Source organism: Strigops habroptila, chromosome 16, assembly GCF_004027225.2.
Source record: "Strigops habroptila isolate Jane chromosome 16, bStrHab1.2.pri, whole genome shotgun sequence".
Classification (NCBI taxonomy): Eukaryota; Metazoa; Chordata; class Aves; order Psittaciformes; family Psittacidae; genus Strigops; species Strigops habroptila.
This window is the reverse complement of record NC_044292.2, coordinates 6,394,296-6,416,022: the sequence shown is the minus strand read 5'-3', so window position 1 is coordinate 6,416,022 and position 21,727 is coordinate 6,394,296. Positions and strand designations below refer to the sequence as shown.

At 48.7% G+C, this 21,727-nt stretch overlaps 2 protein-coding genes and 1 long non-coding RNA gene across 9 annotated transcripts in view; 2 read left to right on the top strand and 1 right to left on the bottom strand.

The window, feature by feature from the left end:
* The window catches only part of SLC45A1 (solute carrier family 45 member 1), a 61,183-nt gene extending 47,645 nt beyond the window's left edge, over window positions 1–13,538 (top strand). The window contains exons 1-10 of one of the 7 annotated variants that reach the window (XM_030508063.1): window positions 802–820; window positions 1,947–2,028; window positions 3,985–4,397; window positions 5,325–5,417; window positions 5,881–6,105; window positions 7,160–7,899; window positions 9,009–9,162; window positions 10,170–10,346; window positions 11,055–11,260; window positions 11,334–13,538. In XM_030508063.1, coding sequence (XP_030363923.1) covers window positions 3,998–4,397; window positions 5,325–5,417; window positions 5,881–6,105; window positions 7,160–7,899; window positions 9,009–9,162; window positions 10,170–10,346; window positions 11,055–11,260; window positions 11,334–11,615 — 2,277 coding nt within the window. In that variant the 5' untranslated portion in view covers window positions 802–820; window positions 1,947–2,028; window positions 3,985–3,997 and the 3' untranslated portion in view covers window positions 11,616–13,538. Of the gene's footprint in view, window positions 1–801; window positions 821–924; window positions 1,041–1,946; window positions 2,029–3,984; window positions 4,398–5,324; window positions 5,418–5,880; window positions 6,106–7,159; window positions 7,900–9,008; window positions 9,163–10,169; window positions 10,347–11,054; window positions 11,261–11,319 lie in introns of those variants that run through there. The other 6 variants (XM_030508062.1, XM_030508065.1, XM_030508060.1 and 3 more) reach the window with 6 other exon arrangements.
* A 192-nt stretch (window positions 13,539–13,730) lies between these two features.
* Window positions 13,731–16,332, top strand: LOC115617504. Its single transcript, XR_003994613.1, has 2 exons — window positions 13,731–15,354; window positions 15,942–16,332. It is a non-coding gene; the product is annotated as an uncharacterized LOC115617504 (long non-coding RNA).
* Window positions 15,888–18,155, bottom strand: MRPS16 (mitochondrial ribosomal protein S16). The gene is made up of 3 exons (XM_030508083.1): window positions 17,600–18,155; window positions 17,269–17,529; window positions 15,888–17,199 (listed from the first exon to the last, which is right to left on the bottom strand). Exons 1-3 carry the CDS (start codon window positions 17,610–17,612, stop codon window positions 17,072–17,074), a joined length of 402 nt encoding a protein of 133 aa, XP_030363943.1. The 5' UTR covers window positions 17,613–18,155; the 3' UTR covers window positions 15,888–17,071.
* Between the last annotated feature and the right edge of the window lie 3,572 nt (window positions 18,156–21,727).

Here is a 21,727-nt window from a genome sequence, read left to right as displayed (position 1 = left end):
TTGCTTCCGTTCTCTACTTTGCTGTCACCCTGGGAAGGAGTGCCTTGTCCCACTGTCCCAAGTGGGCAAACTGTGCTAAAACGTGTACGAGTTAATCTTTGTAAATTCTAAGCAGACAATTTTATTTAATTGAATATCGAGTAAACATGAGTTTAATGTCTCAAACATGTTCACAGGAAAAATCATTGTATATGATGGCTACAACTGCCTGACAGCATTAATAATGTAACCCACTGTCCATGCCCAGGTGGAGCACAAAGTCATCCTCAATGACAAGGAATGGGACTCTTCGATGTTCATCTGCTCAGTGTTTGCAGAACTCTCTTAACACATGGATGGTGGGTGAGACCGAGGCTGCTACAATAAATTCTACAAGAGCTAAATAAAAGAACTAAGGATTCATGCAGTGTTACAACCTCTGGAGATAAAGTTAAGCATCCTTAATGCTTAATGCCCAAAGTCTGAAGTTTTGAAAGAATATACAGAGCAGACTGCACTACATAATGACATCTATCTTTGCAAACCATGAGGAAATTTGGCACACGAGCACAAACTATGGCACCATAAACCAAAATTGCCAAATCACTTTACCTAAGGAACGGGAAAACTGTTAAGTGGAAGAGAGAAAAGTGCAGTGTCATCTACAGCATCTACTCCACTAGTGTACCAAAAATATCGCCGCTCCAGCCAAAAACCCTCCTACCCCAATCCGCTTCCCCTGCAATTCCAGTGCCAATATGGGATACGTCTTTGGAAAAGAGGGAATGGTGACCTGCACCTTCCTGGGGCGAGCGTCGCTACCGCAGGCAGGCGCTTTGCGGTAAGAGCGGCTCCTAACGTCGCCTCGGCCGTGCGGGCTGCCCCGGGGCCCGGCCGCGCTCCGCTGAGCGGGGGGCGGTGCGGGGGGCGGCCGCTTCCGCCGCTCCGGGTCCGACCGCCGCCGTGCGGGACGACGTCACCGGGGCTGGGCCGGCGCGGCGCAGTGCGGGGCCGGGCCGGGCGCCGCTGTGGTGAGGCCGCCGGGCGGGGCAGGGCCTGCGGTAGGTGCCGGTGGCGACGGGCGTGAGGGTCGCTCCGTGCGCGCCGAACGGGGGCCTGGGCGGGGGGCGGCGGCGGCGCGTTCTCGGCTGACAGGAGCGTTTGGGAGGCGCGGCCGTCGCCCCGGTCCGGTCCCGCTGAGGGCCGACCCTTCCCCGCATCGCTGGTGGCTGCGGCGTGTTTGGTACCACCGCAGGAAAACCGGGACCAGGTTCTGCCACAGGAGAAACTCCTTCCCGGTGTAGGAGGTGCCCCGGAGGAGCAGTGATGGCCGGGCCCTGTCTGCCACGTACGTTTGGCTGCAGATACCAGGCGGCAGAGCCAGTGTCACCAAGGCCCTGCAGATTGGGATGCGCAGTTGTTGGTGTAACAAGCATCAAGTGCCAAAAATCACAGATAACAGCCACATAATCGCTTTCCACACTGCGGGAGAGGTTTCCTGCTTTGAAGCTGTTGCGATCACTGGGTAATTGCATCTGAGGACAGGCTTGAGTCCTTTGAAGATGTCCCCTGGTGAACAGTTCCTAAGCTGAGAGGAATGGGCAGTCAGGAATATTAGGGTCAGCTCATAGTTTTAGGCTGACTTGCTGCTGGATTGGTGATGTGATATGCTGTCAATAGTAACCTTTTGTTCAAGGTAGTTGCAGATCACCATGTGTATTTTTGAACCATTCTTCTGTCACTAAAACGTTGCCGCTTACAACTTGTGATGCAGTCTCTTTGCAATGAGACAGGAAAATAAAGGCGGATCCAATAGGAAGTGAAACTGATAGGTGATTGTAGGGAGATCAACACCCTGGGTGCAAATGGCAAGGTGAAGGGGGGTGCTGGCACAGCTGTCTGTGTCTCTGTGCAAGTGTCGTTAGAGCATCCGTCATGACTCTGATTGGGTTTTCATTATGTTTCAGGTATCTCTCTCCTAATTTTTAACAAATTCTCATTGTGAGCGAATTACTTTGACCTGAAAGCTGATAAAAATACTCCTGCAAAGTAAGTACTCTGCTTATGAAAGACATGGGTCATGTGAAATTCTCAGTAATTTGTGAAATCAGTAAGGGTAAGCTTTGGTTACTCTGTTCCTATATTTAAAAACTAGCAAAAGAGGATCAGTGTATCCATTTATGTCCCTATGAAAAAAAGGGGACCACCAGTGCGGGCATCTTTACTGTCTGCATCCACTTCTCCTTCTGGTCGCCTCTCTGGGGGACTTTGTGTCTAATGAGCTTTCCCAAGAAAATGCCTTGTGAGATGGGCATTGTCGAGGCGTGTAGTTAGAGTTATGAATTGCTTGTTCTTCTCTCTTACATGGTATGCATCTTGGTCTGAAGAGGAGCAGTCTTGAGGAAACCTGTGGTACAATGTTAGCAATACTTCAGTAGATGTCTTCTCACTCCCACCCTTCCTTCTTCCAGTCAGGCCTCAAATACAGTTAAAGTTACCCCAACTGCAGTCTCTGTGAGGTGCTTGGCATTCAGTTTTTCATTGTGCATTTACTCTCTTTGGACACTTGCATGGAGCTGGGGTTTGTTCTGTGTAGGGCATCATCCCACAGCTGTGCTGAAGCACACTGAAATGTGATGGTAAACACAGGTTTATGGAATTCTGCTTTTGATCACAGTGGGAGACATGCAGTGAAGAATGGCATTGCATGGACTAAGTGGTACAGGAAGACTGGTGCATGAAATGTGCTGGAGAAAGTGGCAGAAAATGAGAAATTTGGGGATTCTGTACAGCCAAAGTAGCAGGACAGCTAGGAGCTTTTTCCCCAGGGGAAAAAAAGTAAGACATTTGTTTTGTTTACTAGTGTGTAGCTGTGAGGGTTTTCCTGAAGAGGTATGGGGTGATGTGGAGCCATTCTCGTGCAGCAGCAGCCTTTGGTCCGAGGGCAAGAAAGAGTAAAGAAAACATTAGACTTCACTTACGAGCTATTTCTATTTCTGGCAACGAGAGGCAGGACATCACATGTGGTCCATTAATTCAGCAGATCTCTTGGGATCTATCCTGCTATTTGGAGCATTTGGCTGGTTTACTTACCACAGTATGCGTACCTTGGCTACAGGATTGATTCCAGTGAGACCCAAGGAGGCTGTTCAGCACTTGAATGGCATCAATCTCTGAGAGGGGAGTAGTCATGCAGAGGGCAGCTTGTGGGGTATGTATCTTCTTCTCTGGAATTACTTGGAAACTTCAATTCCTGCATTGAAATGGTATCAGCTTCTGGTTCCAAGCACATTTGTCATCAGCTGACCTCATCCAAGTGTTCAGCTTGTGTAGTCTGAACTTCAAAACCACATTCTGTGGGTGCTTCAGTAAAGTCTTGTGGAAATAGAACCGCAAGAAGCAGAGGATGAGACCCTGTCCTTGCAACATAGTGTCTCTGCTGGATTCAGGAATGTGAATAGGAAGAAAATCAAATTCAGTCATTGCGAAAAAAGTTTTGCATTAAGCCTTGGCCTCAAGCAGAGGCAGCAGGAATGGTAGAATCAGTACCGGAAGGTGATTTCACATCGCAGCGGGGGTCTGGATCTGCAGCCAAGCCACAGCTTTGCTTTATTGTCAACTTAGACTGAGGTCATGATTCATCTTGATTTAGCTCGAGTGAATTGCAGATAAATGTAAACCCACTGCTCTTCTGGGAACTCCTGGGAAGTGTGACATGACTGACTGCTAATTATGTTGAATATTTCAGTCTCAAACCCCAGCGATGGTAGGCAATGCCCAGGTAACCAAGGTAGGCTCTCTGGTGTCTCATTTGTGCAAAGACAGAGGAGATGTACCCATAAAACATATACGCCTCGTGTCAAGAGATGCAGAAAAAAGGTTGTAACTAATACGAAGGCCGCACTCGGTATGTGAAATGTTGACAAATGGCTTGAACTTCAGTAAATGGAATTAAGCAAAGTTTTTCTTACTCGACCATGTTATTCTGAGCTATTTTTCTTCCAGACGCCTACCTGTGATGATTCCACCATCTGCAACAACCCCTGTCAGTGATGCTGCACTCTTGCCAAATGTGGCTTCTCAGGAAATCTGGAGGTCACAAGTTCCAGGCTATTCTGGATCGGTCACACGGCACATAAGTCATCGGGCCAACAACTTCAAGAGACATCCAAAGAGGAGAAAATACATCCGCCCTTCGCCGCCACCACCACCAAATACTCCATGTCCTATTGATTTGATTGACTTTGGGGATCTTCAGCCTCAGAGGTCTTTCCTAGAACTCCTCTTTAATGGGTGCATTCTCTTTGGGCTCGAGTTCAGCTATGCCATAGAAACAGCCTATGTGACTCCTGTGCTGCTTCAGATGGGGCTTCCAGACCAACTGTATGGAATGGTGTGGTTCATCAGCCCTATATTAGGTAACTTTTCACTATTTCTTCCCTCTTGTTTTTTTCCACTACACAAGGTATATGTTCTTGTTTTCTCCACTTCAACTGTTCATACAGTATATTCTGTGTGCTCTCAAGGTTAAGAAGCACTAGCCATAATTTTAGACAACCAAATGGAGAATAATTCTTGCTGTGTCTTGCCTGAAATGGGCCCGGTGTGATCAAAAGGTCAGTTCTTTTAATGGCTTGTGAACCTCTTACATTTTGTGAGAGAGTAAGCTTTGGTTACTCTGTTCCTATATTTAAAAACTAGCAAAAGAGGATCAGTGTATCCATTTATGTCCCTATGAAAAAAAGCATACAGAGACACTTCCCTGGGATGTGTGAAAAAAGCAGGGTGGTATTGCCTTCTGCTGTTCAACTCTCTGTAGCAAAGCGTTCTGATTATGGAAGGCCAGTAGCCACTACCGTTACAGGCCTTAGCATGGAGGCAGGGGTGGGAGCATATCTGTTACTACGGGAAGAACCATAGAATGGGCTTTTACCACTTGGAAACTTTGTTTTGCCTGTTGCTGTGCTTGTGGGATGTGCTTCAGAAGAAGAAAGTAGATAGGCCCCTATCCACAGGCTGGCCCAGAGTAATGCAGGCACCTTTCTGACTTGCCTGTTTGCTTCCTGCTATCTTCCAAGCTAATTCTTCAGAGGATCTCCCATCTAAGACAGGGTAGATGAAATAGTGTGTAAGGAACTGCCATGGCAATGAGCAGTGGCACATTGTGTTATTCAGTCCCTGACCTGGGCAGTGCCTGTGTGTACACCTGGGTGACTACTACTGGCTGGGGATATTGCTGTGCCATGGTGTCCTTGCCTTAACTGCCTTTTAAGCTACTTAGCTTAACTCCCCTGTGAAACAGGCTCATAGAAAAATGCTACTTATTGGTGATTCCTTTTTACTAGGGTTCTTGCTACAGCCTTTGCTGGGAGCCTGGAGTGACAGATGCACATCAAGATTCGGGAGGAGGCGACCTTTCATTCTGGTCTTAGCAATAGGTGCGTCTTTTAGAAACGATGGGCATAACACTTGGAATGTAGAAACATCACACATCTCTCTTTGGGACATCCCCTGTGGCACTGAACAAAATGTCTTTGAAACATTGGATATTGTGGATCTGAAGAAGGTGGCGAGTGGCAGGAAGGTGGTGCTTTGGCAGCTGGAGATCCACACATAAAACCTGCTCTTGTCAGAGTCTGAAGAGGTGGTGTTTTGAGGGTCAAGGATGTTTTTCTTTAACCAAAACCAACCTCAGACATTTGTTAAGCTTGAACAGTGGAAAAGGGTTATGTATATCCTATAAGCCACGCTCATTCCCCAGACTGTGCTGGTCTGAACAAGGGCAATTGTGCTTGCTGCAAGGCTGTGCAGGTAGTGTAATGCTTTTAGAGCGTGGAGCGGTGCAGGTTTCTTTACTTACAAGCAGTCAATTGATTGATTTTGATTTGGTTTTATTCCCAGGAGCGTTGCTTGGGCTCTCGCTTATGCTCAATGGCAAAGATATAGGGAGCACCTTGTCTGACACTGCGAGTAACCACAAATGGGGTATCATTCTTACGGTCTGTGGTGTTGTCCTCATGGACTTCAGCGCAGATTCAGCAGACAATCCCAGTCATGCCTACATGATGGATGTATGCAGCCCAGTGGATCAAGACAGGGGCCTCAACATGCACGCTTTGTTAGCAGGTATGCTTTCTTGGTGCTTCCTGGGTGATGTGAGACCTAAGTAAACAAGCCCTCTGTGAGAAAGCAGAGTGTAAATCACTGGTCTTTTCCTGTATAAGCCTAATAACCAAATACGTGGAGAGGTCGCACTAATTAACTTTGAAAACAAACTTATGCTTACTGTAAAAGGCTTTTGTAACTACCAGAAGTCACACAAAGCACAGCCTTGGGTTGTTCATCTGAAGGTCCCTCAGCATCATTTATAGCACCTATGGAAACAAAATTATCCCTTGAGGGAGGAGGTTCAGCTTCCTGCAGGTGTGGAAAATGCCTTTTTCAGTTGCTGTATTGGAGGGGAAAGCACGTACTGGGCACTGTGATCCCTCACGGCTGTCATCTTCAGTTGCTGTGCTGTCCTAGTCTAGTTTTCCGCACCATCAGGAGACTGTTTCACACTTCAATGTGGTCTTAAGAAAGAAAGGATAGTGTCATAGGGCTTTCTCCATCTTAATGGAGTGAGAGTGGTATCCGGTACCCTCAGAACTTCCATGTTCATTGGTAGTAAATGCAGTGGCGGTTTTGTACGCTGTCAACATGTTGAGTAATGAGCTTGCTACACTTCTGAAGTGATTCAGTCTGTCTTGGACACAGTTAGATCTGTGTTCCTCTAACTGAGTGAGGAAAATGGATTTTCACTTACTTTCAGGAAAACAGTCTTAGCTGACTGGTTGCAGAGCCTTGCCACGAGGCTGGTGGACACTTCTGTTTTACGGACTGAAATAGCTGAAGGTAAAGTGGTTTGTTCATGGCAAAGAAAGAACTATAATTTTTAATTATTTGTATCATCACTTTTACAGCACTGACCTTCTCCCTCTTTCTGTACTGTGTTTGTACATCAGACTGTCCTTGTGGCGTGGATAACTGTGTTTATTGCTGCATTTGAATTGAAAAGGGGTTGAATAGTAAACCAGAAGTAACACGATGGATTCTACTCACGAATCATTAGACAAATGGTGCTGTTACTGACATCCAGGATTGGCTAGGGAAGATAATCTTGGCTCTGTTTTTCCACCAGGTCTTGGAGGTGGCTTTGGTTATGTTGTTGGAGGAATACACTGGGATAAAACCAGTTTTGGAAAAGCTGTGGGAGGGCAACTTCGTGTCATCTATGTCTTCACCTCAGTTACACTGACTATCACTACTGTGCTGACTCTAATTAGCATTCCAGAAAGACCCTTAAGGTCCTTTGTCAGGAAGAAAAAGGTGATGAAGAGTCCAAGTCTTCCTCTCCCTCCTTCTCCACCTTTCTTCTTTGAGGAGGGTGTAAATGAAAACTTTGCTTCTCATAACTCAGCTCACTTACATGCAAGTTTTTCGAGTCCCGTTTCCCCCCTCAGCCCACTCACACCCAAATATGGCAGTTTTATCAGCAGAGACAATTCCTTGACAGGAATTAATGAGTTTGCATCATCATTTGGGACTTCAAATATTGACAGTGTGCTTATAGACTGTTTTACAGGCGGGCACAATAGTTACGTAGCACTTCCAGCTAGCCTGCCCAGGCAGCCTGTCAGCGTCAGCTTTCCTCGGGTGCCTGATGGCTGTTACCAAGGACAAAATGGAGTTCTGGAGCAAGGGGAGAGCAGCGTAACACCGGGGCCTGACAGCGAGGTGCTGAGGGTGGGCTCACTGGATACGATAAAGCCACGGTCGTCAGGGATCCTGAAAAGGCCTCAGACCTTGGCCATTCCAGATATCGTAACAGAACACTGTCCAGAAAATAGCAGAAGAAGAAATGTAACCTTCAGCCAACAGGTAAGGGCAGAAAATCAATGATATGACCATGTAAACCTGAGCATTCGTTTAATCTTTTCTGTAGTTTTAAGTGTGTGATGCACAAATTCATCGTTTCAGACTGCTCATGACAGTTTGCTCATGCAAGTCATGGGAGCAGCATACCTGCTATGACCTTATCGGTAAAAGAGGGGGTAGGATGTGAGTTCTGGCTGGCAGTCTGTCAGCTGCCTTTGTTAAGACAGCAGAAATGAGAGCATTCCGCTCTCACTGCTCCATGTGTGAAAGTTAGGTTGGTATATTTAGCCCTGGTTCATCACCCAGGGAGCTACCACACAAGAGCAGAAAAAGACACATCTTTATTGAGCCTGTATCTTCCCTTTTCACAGAAATACCTGCAAGATAGGGCCAGGGATAGGATTCTCCCATGAGCTTCTCCTTATGGCAGTCATGCCATCTGATTCCAGCAGGGAGGTGAGGTTTCCCTTGCCCAGGCATAAGACTCTGACCTCACCTCCCACTGTTGGTGATAACTTGGAATGTCTGAGACCTCTGTATGCTGGCCCATTTTTTTATGATCCAGGATGAGGTAAATTGTCCTCTGTTGGGTTTGGGGTTGGTTTTTTTTGGGGGGGTTGGGTGTGGGTTTGTTTGTTTGTTGCTGTTACTGTCCTTAGACCAAGTTTGTGAGAGCAGACTTCCTTAGGGCCAGGATTCTACACACTGTGCACATAGAGATTGGGCATCAAGGTTAGCAAGCAATGTGTTTCAGTTAAAACCAGCTTCTTCCTTGATGTCTCCAAAATTCAGGAACCAAATTCACCTGACTGTGGGTACAGCCTTCCCTACGCTAGCATCTGGAAGCGGTTGCCAAATACCCTAGGGAGGTGAAGAGTACTGTTTGAAGTATACCGAACGCTGTAGTGCAGTGCTGCCATTTAAGACTTGTTCCAAGGCTGAATTTACAGTTTAGCTAAATACACTGTTCTTAATCTCCAAGTCAATGTACTGCAGCAGCAGAGTTTAACTTTCAGATGATCAGATAGGTGTGTAATATTGCATAAGTTTGCTCAAAGGATGTTTGTGTTTTTCTTACTGTGTGTGTTGACCTGGGAGTTCTTATGGTGCAGGTTGCTAATATCTTGCTGAATGGTGTAAAGTATGAGAGCGAGCTGAATGGATCAGGCGAGACCACCGAGCAGCCACTCTCCATGAAACTTCTATGTTCAACCATCTGCCAGATGCCCAAGGCTCTCCGCAACCTCTGCATCAACCACTTCCTAGGTATTCAGAAAGGGCCATCTCGCTTTCCCTGTGAAGTGCTCTACCTCGGGTGAATGTTTTTAAATGTTTTATTTATTGCTGCAGTGGCTGCTAACTTGAGGGGACATGATTTGTTCCGTCTACACTCACCAGTAAGGTACTTCCTGGTATTCAGTTCCTTAGAGAGAAAGAAAAGAAAAAACCCAAACTGAGAAGGAAAGAAAAAACCCAAACAACAAATCAGTAAAGCCTACATTCCTGTATTTATGGGGGTTTTAAACTACTCTGAAGCTGGCACTACCAAGCAGAAAGATGAGATTAGTTCTATTTCCCTGCTTACACTTCCCTCCCTTTGACAGCATGTGTATAGGCGTCCTAGAACAGGCCATGAGGGGGTGCAGGAGTGCTCGTAACCTGTGCACTGTTCCCTTTACTCTTACCAGTGTGTGACTGATGCCTACGAAGGGCTTGCAAGCAATCCAGTTTACACAAAATTGGGCAAAAGGTAACAGGTAGTTAACACATGTTGGCTGTGGAAGGAATCAAGAGATTGCCTGCATCACTGGATGTGATGCTTGTTTGCTCTAGACACTGCAACCATGACATATGAAGCACTCCTTCCAGTTCTGTGTGGGAGGACAACAGCAACCTGAAACAACTACACGATGAGCCACTCTGTGAAACTGAGCGTTGTCCTGTCAAAACCTGAAGGCAGCTCAGACTGCTGTCATCTAGTTTTCTGTCTTGCTAAACCAGTATTCCGTGGCCTTCAGTCAGCCTCTAGGATTCTGCTTAGGAATTCAAAGGATAAACTTTGGTCTTTAAAATCCTGATTGTCTTTGACAAACATTGTGGCATAATGCACAGGGAACAGCAGTCTCAGATCAGTGTGGTTGAACCTTAGGTAATACTCGCGTTGCACAACCTATCTTCAGTTGTGATTTGTAATATAGCCAATAGCATCCATGTGAGCTTACAAGGGGAAACATACTCTGCAATCCTAACAGGTTACTTCTGGCTTCTTTCAGGATGGCTTTCATTTGAGGGGATGTTACTCTTCTACACTGACTTCATGGGAGAAGTAGTGTTTCAAGGGAATCCAAAAGCACCTCACAACTCAGATGAGTATCAGAAGTACAACGCTGGGGTCACCATGGGCTGCTGGGGAATGTGCATCTATGCATTCAGTGCTGCTTTCTATTCAGGTACTTGGTACAGCCATCTTAGCCACTGCTGCGAGAAGGGTGCCCCCACTCCCTTAGTAGTGTTTCTGCAACAAGTAGTCTGGCATTTACGTTGCACATAGCCTATCACATGGCATGAGTGCTGAAGCAGACTGTTCTTGTTCACCGTGTATCTCAGCTAGTTAGCTTGGCCTGCACTGACAGCAAATGAGGTCAGCAGTCCAGTGAAGACACCTCTCTGTTAGTGTATAGTTCCTTTCACAAGTGGCATTTTAAATGTACATTGAATCCAGAAATACATGCAGCCACCACAGGCACAGTTCTGGCACAGCAGCACTCAGTGCCTATGTGCCCCTGGCAGAGCACCCCAGTGTCATGCACCACTGGAGTACCGTGTTGTGTGTGTCATGCATCTGCCTGCCCTGCCCCCTGCCTTGGGAGGGAGTTCCCATTTACTCCTCTGGGACAGAGGCACTGCCAGGCTTCAGCTCTGCCATGTCCTCCACACAGGTAGGGCAGCAAGGCTGCATCATTGCAGTGGGATTTGGAAGGGGTCCTTAGTGTTCACATGCAAGCCACTAGTTACTCAAAGACATAACAGTTCCTGCTGAGACGTGGCTATCTAACAGCTCTGCTGGGGGGCCCAAAGGTGCACCCTTTGGGTTCACTGACAGGCTAGTGGCAGGGAGGGCTGCAGTTCACCCCAAATGCCATGCCATTGTCTTGCAGCTGCGCTGGAGAAGCTGGAGGAGCGGTTCAGCACAAGGACACTGTACTTTGTGGCATATTTGTCCTTTGGGCTCGGCACGGGTCTGGCCACGCTCTCCAGAAACGTCTATGTGGTGCTGTCACTGTGTGCTACCTACGGCATCCTCTTTGCCACGCTCTGCACGCTGCCCTACTCCCTGCTCTGCGACTACTACCAGAGCCATGAGGTGAGCCCTGGGCCAGGTAGGGGAGAGGGGCTCTTGCAGCACCGCCAGCCCCCTTATAGCGTGTCCCTCACAGTTTGTAGGCTCGCAGGCGGAGGGCACGCGGCGTGGGATGGGCGTTGACATCTCCCTGCTGAGCTGCCAGTACTTCCTGGCACAGATCCTCGTGTCCCTGGCCATGGGACCACTGACAGCAGCTGTGGGCAGCGCCAGCGGCGCCATGTATTTCGCCAGCCTGATGTCCTTCCTAGGCTGTCTCTTCTCCTCCCTCTGTGTCACCTACGAGCTGCCGCCCTCTGAGGAGCTGCCTCCCGCTGAAGAGCAGCGCCCGCTCTTGCCCCGTGCGCGGAACGAATAAATGGGAGAAGCCGCCACAGCCTCTGCTGCCTCTTTGTGTCACCCTCAGCCTCCCCACCGTGCCGTGTTAGGCTCTTGTGCCCCCATTCCGGCAGCAGTGGGCATGGCAAACAGCAAGAAGGTCTGCACTGGCTTTGCCAAGCTTTCCCATGCTCGTGGGAGGGCAAAGGGCAAGTCGGCAGCACGTGGCACCGCTCGTCCTTCCCTTGAGGTGGCAAAGGCCTGTCTGTGCCCCCATTCCCTCCAGCTGTGCCATGGTGCCATCATTCCAGGGGGACAAGTGGCGGTGTCCAGCCTGAGGGAGGGGATCTGGAGGTCTAGTGCCCAGGCAGGGTGACCACGATGCCTCAGGCAGCAGCAAGCTGCAGGGCCACATGTGCCACTGAGGGCACCGCCACTGCAGGAGCGCTGGGGCCACGGCGCTCTGCCAGCTTCATGGGCAGAAGGTGCCATCACACGGCCAGGCAGAGCAGCCCAGTCCTCGGTCACTGAGGGCAGCAGTGGCTCCGTGAGGCCTTAGGGAGCGATGCAGCCAACCTGTGGGTCCTGGCCTCTGCCCGTGGTAGGCCTGGCTCTGGAAGATGCTTTTCAAAACTTTGGAAAGGCTGAGAGTGACTGGTCCTGCCCGGGTGGTGTGAGCACCGCCAAGTGCTGTGTGCTCCTGAGTGCGCAGAGCTCGCACCAGCAGAACTGCTCCAAGAAGCTGCTGTGGGGTGAAACTTCAGCAGCCTGACTCCCAAACCCTGCTCTGTAAGTTCTGGCTGCGGCCCATGGTGATGGTTGCATATTTCTTTCCACGTTAGACTTTTTAACTAAGACTACAAGGGCTTGTGATGACTTAGCAGGAAGATGGGCAGTTGTTTGTAACCCAGCTTTGGGGAGAAGAGTTTTTGCATCAATTTCCCCTGGGTAGAAGCTTACTCTCAAAGTTAAGTTGATAATTTAAGAAAAATTATTTGTGTGAAAGCCTGCAAAACACCATCCTTGTTTTTTCGTACAGTTGTACCTTGTGACATTCTAAAATCTGCATGGGGATCGGTGATCAAGTACTTGTCAGCTAGAGCTGCATCTTCTGTATGTCCTTGAAACTAGTAAAATGGCTTTGGGTTCCAGTATCTGTGAAAATTCTTCATTATTCTGATTTTGGTGGTAAATGCGTGAGATCTCTTACCAGTTAAGCCCAAGAGTCTGTTAAGTCTTGAGAGCAAAGGTGAAAATGGAAATAAAGTTAAAATTATTTTTAGGGTCCCAGTCAGCCTGCCTCTCTATTTGGGTAGGCAGCCAAAGGTTACCAAGGCTCATGGGCATTTTGGTACTACATGTGCTGTGCATGGCTCCCTGTAGAGGTTATTTTAGGTCCAGAAGAGGGTTTTCTCTGGAGTTCTACTTGACTGTTCACTTAAGTTCATTCTGATGCTTGATCTATGATGCTAAAATGAAATAACTTGTATAATCTGTAGCTATTGTGGCTTACTACACTCCAGTGCTGACAGCATAATGCACAACTCCTAAGAACCTCTCGATTGTATCATCTGCCCCTGGGCATTACTTTTCTTATTTTAGAAGCAAGTTTCATGCTACTCAGCATTTACTTAAATGGAGGAACACCACTGAAGTTACAAAGTCAAGAACTCGGAGGTAAAGGACGGTCAGATTGATGAGTCTATTCATCTTCCTTTTTTCTTTCTTTGGGCTTATGTATTGTCATATCTACAGGCATATCTGTGACGTGCCATTTCCTTGATTATGGGACAGCTGTATCCAAGACTGTTCAGGATGAAGCTGGAAAAAACTAGCATAAGAAACTGCACATTTGGCACTTCTGATTTCTGACTATCTAAAGACTTGACTTTGGAAAATTGCTTTCTCGTTGCTGTGCCCTGTAACCTTAATTTCTCTTCCTTATCTTACTGAACTTTTAAACTAAAAAATGTATTTTTCTTTTGGTCCAGTGTTAAAATGTGTTAAGTTTTGTAGCCAGCATTATTGCACTAAATGGATCATGAGCACTTTCCTTTTCCAGGCAGCTCAAGTTGCAGATCATTTTGTTGCAAGCGAGGATCTTCGAAAGATTCATAGAATTGATGAAATCAATGTCTTTGATGGTAACGTTTGTCTTTGCTTCCATCTATAAATAATATTATGAAATACTTTTATATAGTGACATAACTATTGCTATGCCCATATGCATTGCCCAATAGAATACACATTACATTTTCTATTTTATGTGATACAGACTTTATTTAGCATATGTATTTATGTCGTGTTTATATACATACTACTTTTAGGTCATCAACATCAGTGTGTGCTAATTTGGGACTTCGGGCAATATTGGTGATGCCTGGGAAAAAATCCAGAGCCTGCCACCATCATGCAGATGTGGAAATCCAAATCCAATCCAGTTCTATGGTACCAAATCCATAGAACTAACTTTAATAAGAGGCACTGCTTATTTACTTGATTATTTTCTTCCCTTTAATACTTTGTGTTTTACAGACATGACTGTGTGTGGTCACTGTTGAGCTGTGAGTGCAAAGTGATATTTACTTTTGGGAATGAAAATGCTTCAAATGCTCTGTCTAAATCTGTGAGCTGCTGTTTGAGAAGACAGACACATGAGTTGAGGCAGGAAAGTGATTTTATGCTGTGCTGTAGTTGAATCTCTTCAGCAGTGCCTAAAGGTTAATTTTGATGAAGTCCTTATCATTAAAGATTGCTTGATGGCAATTATTTGTGGATGTTCATAAATGGATGTAGAACACATGTATAGAAGTAAACAGGGAAACAGGGAGAGGAACAGAGAAAGCATGTAATCAGTTGTCTCATGTTTGTAATGAAGCAGCATGTGTCTGCAGTTCACTTGGCCTCTGCCATGTCTCTCAAAAAAGACAACCTAATGATGTTGGAACTTCTGCTCTATCTTTGAATGGAAGAAAATGAGTCTTTTCAAGAACCAAATCAAAATTGCATGACTGTATATATATAGAAAGAAAAGCTATATTGGGAACTAGTTGTAGAGAGTTGTCTAGACAATTTATTTTCTACTAAGGAGTAGTCACTCATCTTGTACTCTATAGGAGATGCATTTTATTTACTGAAAAAAGAACTTGTCTTCTGGTAAAAGGTGGCTTTCTTAATGTCTCTTGTCCGTCCCTCAGACTGGAAGACAGGGAGAGACGTTTAGATGCCATTAACATAACACCCAATGGGTTGTATTAAGTACAATAAACATCTTGTGAATTCAGTGACTACTGGAGCACTTGCTCTCTCCCCGTGCAGAAATGGCAAACGTGGAATAATCAGTATTTTTAGTGTATGCAGCTTGGCTAATTCCAGTGTTTTATGTGAGATCTGACAGGCAACAGCATAGTCCAATATTCTGGGAGCAGGCAGAAAGGCAATGAGTAATGTTAATCAGGTGAATTCAAGTGCAAAATATGCAGGGAGTAGCAGGCTACAGACAGAGAAGTCTGCAATGGGGATGATGCAGTATTTGCCATGTACATAAGCTCTTGCTTGTTTGTTTTGCCATTTGTAGGATCCAGCAATACCTTTCTTGAACAAAGAATACCAAATCTTGTTGCAATAGCCATGGATTGGCCAGCAGAGGAAATCACAGCATCAGAGCAGAAATGAGGATTTTTGGATTCCAGTGCTAACCAAGCTTATGAGAACTACTTAAGAAATGGGGAATTTAACAGTATTGCTGTCAACTGCTATGAAGAATTACTACACTAGAGGTTCAGTTTTCATCTGTAGCTTTCTTCAAGCCCAGCTTTTGCTCTGCATCAGTGATGCTCCTCATCAGTGATAACTCTACTCTGCTTCTGGCTTATGCTCACTCCTTGTGTGCAGTTGTTGGGTTTTTTAGCCCACACATCATCTGGGGGAACAGGGGAAGGTGACAATCTAGCTGAGTAAGTTCAATAGCTTCTTCCTACCAGGGAAGTTAAGTTCTTGCTCCTTTTGCACTAGCCCTTGCTCTAGGGAGAGTATTTAGTGCAGTGTCTACAGTAACACATGCACCCTTGAACCTGGCAGGGGACTTAACAGGCAGGGCAAGAAAAAATATGAGAAGACCCACTGTGGAAAGCACAACTCAGCACCAGCAGACTCTCCTCTTGGTATTTCTTTCATTTACCTGGTGTTATTACTGTGTCTTGGAACAGTACTGTCTGATGCTAATAGTCACTCACCCTATTGCATTCCAGAGCACCCCCATAGCACTTCAGGATTCAAAAGGACATGAAAGCAACTCCTTTACTGCCTTGTGTATGATTGTGGGATGCTTTATTTAATAACAAATTCTTTTCCTTTTTTTTAACAGGAAGAAAAGCCAGACCTCCAAAACTGTCACAAAAGAAACCTCGCACATCTACCTTCTTGTGTTGGAAGCAGAAAGCTCCTTTTCTGGAAAGCTGTGTGGTACCTTTAGATTATGATAGAAGGAATAGTGCAGATGCAGACTTTACCTTTGAAGAAAGGAAATCTAGAGTAAGCTAGAGAGGAACTTCCTAGAACCCCTGTACCAGAGTGTAGTCACTGTTTTATAGAAAATGTGACTCTTTAACATCAACTATATGGAAGAAGGGGGGAGAGAGTATTAGAAAAGCAATACCACCTCTCACAGCCTTACCCAACGAATAGTTTTTAAATCATCATATCTTTCATCCATAAGTAGAAATAAAGCCATTCTCAGAATTGTGATGTTGTTGAAAGCAAGCCAGCCCCTTTCTTTAGAGTGTTTTTTCTACTCTGCCTCTCTCAGGGCAGTTACACTGCAAACCTCATTGGGATGCAAAACTGAAAACTTGTCTTTGCCTGACCTTTGTAGTCGTGTAAATTACACCAAAGGAAACTCCAAAAACCAAGAGGTGCATCTAAGGTGAGAGAGGCTACAGTGTTTTTCAGGTAGGATCAAATATGTGATGCAAGTAGTAAGTCTTTATATCTTGCTTCATGCAAACCTAGCTCCCTCTATACCCAAGATGGAAATCTTTCCCTTTTGCTTGCAAATGAAGAAATAGGCCCAGAAACTCTCTGGAGAAACTAAACAGAAATGCAGCTACAGCACCATCTGCATGTGTGTCAGGCCTCTCCTGGACCACTGGACTGTCATGTAATAGTAAGTCACAGCCAGGAGTCAAAACACTTGATGAGTGCAGCAGGCAAATGGAAGTAATTGTGCCATTGCTGCAGAAAGTGAGATGTTAGAACTAATAATGTGCCTTTAGGAAAAGCCATCAATGTTCTGGAATGGTTCTGTACCTACATGGTAGTAGGAAAACCCCTTTTATGCTGCACCAAGTTCTGCAACAACAGTGAACTTTTCAGAGCAGAGTCTGGAGAGAGCAGTACAGGCAGTACAGAGCGTGCAAATGACACTTTAATGCAGCCGGAGGTGCTGACGGGGCAGGACACATTCCCGCTCGGCAGAGCCCTCAGCCGGGGCGCCTCTCACTGTGCATCGCCGGGCCCAGGCGAGCCATCGGCAGGCTGCGCGGCAGCCTCCTGCGCTCGCCGTCGCCGCAGCCTCTCGGCGCCGGTCACCGTCATGGGGTGGAGCGGCAGGAACCCCGCCAGACCTGCAAGGAGAGGCGGTGAGCCGCGGCGACCCGCAGCGGGCCCGCACCCCGGGCCCCCCCCGGGCTTACCCAGGAGCTTCTCAGCGGGCCGGGAGAGCTGCGCGCCGCAGCCCAGCCAGTGCCGCAGCCGCTCCAGGTTGAGCCCCGCCACCTTCTCGCCGTGGGAGTTGGGCAGCGGGTCAAGGCAGCCGAGCTGCTCCAGGTACTTCCCATCGCGGGCGCGCCGGCTGTGCGCCGCCACGATGCGGTAGAAGGGGCGGTTGGTGCAGCCGCCGAGGGCGAAGCGGATCACGACGTGGCCGCCGCGGTAGCCCTTCAGGAGGCGGCTACCTGCGGAGAGAGCGCGGCGGTGACGGGCCGGGCCGCGCCGGGCCCCGCGGGCCGCGCCCCGGGCACTTACCGAGCTGCACCATGGCGGCGGCAGGGCCCTCTCTGCGGCGCGGAGTGATGACGTCCGGCAGGCCGGGCGCTGATTGGCTGGAGGGGGACCGCCCGGCGCTGGAAACCGGCGGGACCGGGGAGGTTCCCGCCTGTGCCGGGGGAAGCGGGCAGCGGGGGCACCGCGATGGGCTCTGCCCGTCCCTGAGTGAGCCGGGGCCTGCCGGGGAGCAGGAGGAGCTGGGCTGGGGGCGGGCTGCGTCTGCCCCGTGTCGTTCTGCTGCCGGAGATGAGCTGCGAGGGACCCTGAGCAGCAGGGTTAAAAGGTCTGGACTGCTTGGACGAATGACCTGGAAAAGTAACTCATTTTATTGGTGAGAAGGCAGTTAAAAGGGCGGATGGGTGTCTTTACTCTTTAACAAAATACTCCACTTGGAACATACAGGGTGGGGAAATCTTGGCTATAATTAGGCTTGATAAAATATAGGCAGCTATCTCCGTTGTCTGCATGTATATAGGCCAGTGAGTTCCTTTTTCCTAAGGTACTTGTAGTATGAACTTTAATATAAAGAATGTGTCCAATCTCTTTGTCTTGTTTCTTTTGTGTTAATAAATATTTAAACATAATACTCAAAATAATGTCTGTTGTGGAGAATGTGAAGCCCATGATGGGGGGGGGGGAGGGTTGCCCCGAAAAAAATGGGGGTGGGGTGGGGGGTGTAACAGCTTAATTTGGGGCCAATTCTCCCAAAAAAGGACTTTTCATGACAGAATGCTGCCATCCAGTGGCCAAAACTAGGTACTGCATCGGGGAGGAGGAGGGTCTGCTGTGTGTCGACATTTACCTTTAAATGCTGCCATCCAGTGGCCAAAACTCGGTACTGCATGGGGGGGGGGTTCTGTGTGTCGACATTTTTCCTATAAATGCTGCCATCCAGTGGCCAAAACTCGGTACTGCAGGTGGGGGGCGCTCTTGTTCGATATTTACCTTTAAATGGTGCCATCCAGTGGCCAAAACTCGGTACTGCAGGTGGGGGGCGCTGTGTGTGTCGACATTTACCTTTAAATGGTGCCATCCAGTGGCCAAAACTTGGTACTGCATGGGGGCGCTGTGTGTCGACATTTTCCTATAAATGCTGCCATTCAGTGGCCAAAACTCGGTACTGCAGGTGAGGGGGCGCTGTGTGTCGACATTTACCTTTAAATGCTGCCATCCAGTGGTCAAAACTCGGTACTGCAGGTGGGGGGGGCGCTGTTTGTGTCCATATTTGCCCTTTAAATGGTGCCATCCAGTGGCCAAAACTTGGTACTGCATGGGGGGCGCTGTGTGTCGACATTTACCTTTAAATGCTGCCATCCAGTGGCCAAAACTCGGTACTGCAGGTGAGGGGGCGCTGTGTGTCGACATTTACCTTTAAATGCTGCCATCCAGTGGGCAAAACTCGGTACTGCAGGGGGGGGTTGCTGTGTGTGTCAACATTTGCTTTAAATGCTGTCATCTAGTGGCCAAAACTCGGTACTGCGGGGGGGGGTTGCTCTGTGTGTGTCAACATTTGCTTTAAATGCTGTCATCTAGTGGCCAAAACTCGGTACTGCAGGGGGGGCGCTGTTGTTCGATATTTGCCTTTAAATGCTGCCATCCAGTGGCCAAAACTAGGTACTGCAGGTGGGGGGGAGCTGTGTGTCGGCATTTACCTTTAAATGGTGCCATCCAGTGGCCAAAACTTGGTACTGCAGGTGGGGGGCGCTGTGTGTGTCGATATTTGCCTTTAAATGCTGCCATCCAGTGGCCAAAACTTGGTACTGCATGGGGGGGCGCTGTGTGTCGACATTTTCCTATAAATGCTGCCATCCAGTGGCCAAAACTTGGTACTGCATGAGGGGGGCCCGCTGTGTGGCGCCCGGCACTGCTCTCTTCTGCCATCCTGTGTCCAGACTCTGGTACTGCAGCCCAAGCTCTGCGCATGCGCGATGGCGCTCTTATGGTCCGCTCTGCGGTTCTCCGGAAGCGGAAACGCGATCCTGCGGTGCTACCGGGCCGGTGCCGAGAGCTAGCTGCCTCTTCCCGGTAAGGGAACGCCGCTGCTGCCGCCGCCGCTCCACGTTCGCGGTGCCGGCCGGCGCGCCGGGTGCTCGCGGGCGTTGCTGTCCCATGGCTTCAGCCCGGCGTTCGCGCTCCGGCTTTTTGGCCCTTCTGGCGCGCCGTAGTCATGCCGCGCATGCGCAGTGCCCGGAAGCAGCATGGCGGCGCCCATGGCGTGGGTTCCGGCAGCGGCGGCCGCGGCAGGCGAGGGCCGGGGCCCGCGGGGAGGCGAGGCCGGGGCGAGCGCGCCCGTTCGCGGGTGCAGGGGTGTCTCCTGCCCGCTGGCTCCCGGCGGTGCGGGCACGGGAAGTTTCAAACCGCCTCGTGCAGCAGCAGCTCCCGGTCAGTTGGAGGCGAGGCAGGGCAGCCCCGGGGAGTACCCCCGAGCTGGCGGGAGGGAAGAGGGGAAGGAGGCGGGCACCCCCCAGGGCTCCCCCTGAGCCTGCCCTGGCCCTGCTCACCCCGCGCTGCTCCCCCCCCCCCCCCCGCCCCGGGAGCCTTTTATGCCCCAGGCCTCCCCCAGTCCCTGCGGTGACAGCAGCGAGCTGGACCTCGAATGTGTCTCCAGAGGCCCCAGAGGTAGGAGGGTCTCGGGGCAGGGGTGATCTACGCTAATAATGGTCACTGCTGCTTTCCCTCTCCCAGAGGCCACGCTGAGGATGTGGGTGTCCGTTCTGGGATGTTGCTGGCTGCACCCGCCACAGGCTCATGTGGGCAATCACTTCCCGGCCTTGCTCTGCTCGTGGTGTGGGGGCAGAGGGAGCACTCGCTGGCTGTGGACGGGAGCTGTTGGGGCTGAAGCTGGAGAGACCAAAAAAAGGTAAAGAAACCAGACACCATCAATCCAGCAGCACCTTCCTGCTGCAGGCAGGGGAGAACCTGCGTCTCCGGGTGTGGAAGGATCCCTCTTCATAGTTCAAAGCAGGCCAAAGCGCTGAAGTGCACTGAGGGGTGTGTATGTGTTACCTACGGCCATGCAGGACATGTGCAAGCAAGGCTGCGTGTCTGGAAGCCTCATCTTGCAAGAGCTGTGAGACACCCGTGCACCCTCTTAGGTGGAGGACAGCCCAGCGACACGAGCTATAGAAGAGCTTTGAGAGCTGCTGCTAAAAGCTCACCCTTTAGAAACACGCTCCATTGGTGAAACAGTCTGCAAGTGATTCTGATTTGTTTCCCACCCTTTCCAGAATGGCTCCCTACACTATTGCTGACTGAAATCAAGAGACTTGTGATCCTGACAGGAAGCATGTGCAGTAAGAACTCATTCAGGAGTGCCATGCATTATTTAGGAACTTTGCTTGTGTGAATGATGAGGTGCAGACTCTTCAGCTGCTGGGAATCAAAGATTATGCCATATGTGAACACAAAATATCCCTTTTCCTAGGCTTCTATGACACTTGGGGTCTGATTTCTGACCTTGTAATCATAACTATATAATTAATTACCATGTTAACTCAGTAGTTTGATTTCTGGTGACATGTTGAAGTTTGCAATTTTCAGTGTGTGATGTTTGACAGAATGTGCACAAATTTCCTGCTGTATTTTATGAAAGGAAACAAATATAAGAGATGGAAGGTCACAATCCCCTGAGGTTCATCAGAAGCTTTTTAGCTATGAATTTTGATGACGTAAAATACTACTTACAGGGAACTGTCTGGGAGGAACACCAAATGAGTTCCTTCTGGCTGATGGCCAGTCTGCTGCCATAGGCTGTGTAAGTAGCGCTGCTGACCTTGGTTAGAAAGTTCACCTTTTGTGCTTGAACCTTTTGAGCTCAATTAAAAAGTTCAATGAAGGACTTTGCAGCACCCCATAGACGCTAGAGGGCACTTCTGCAGCTTTTACAGCAGCTGTTCCCTGCATTCTGGGATTTAGTGCTCCCTGCTCCCTTCTGTGCAGGCTTTGGAACAGGGTGTGTAGGAGCAGCACCAAATGCACCTCCTGCCACTACCTGTGTCACAGGCTTGCTTGGATACCCCTGGGGGCAGAGGGACAGCTGCTTCTGTCCTCAAGTGACACACCACAGTGTATGAAATCCCAGAATGGTTTGTGTTGGAAGGGACCTTA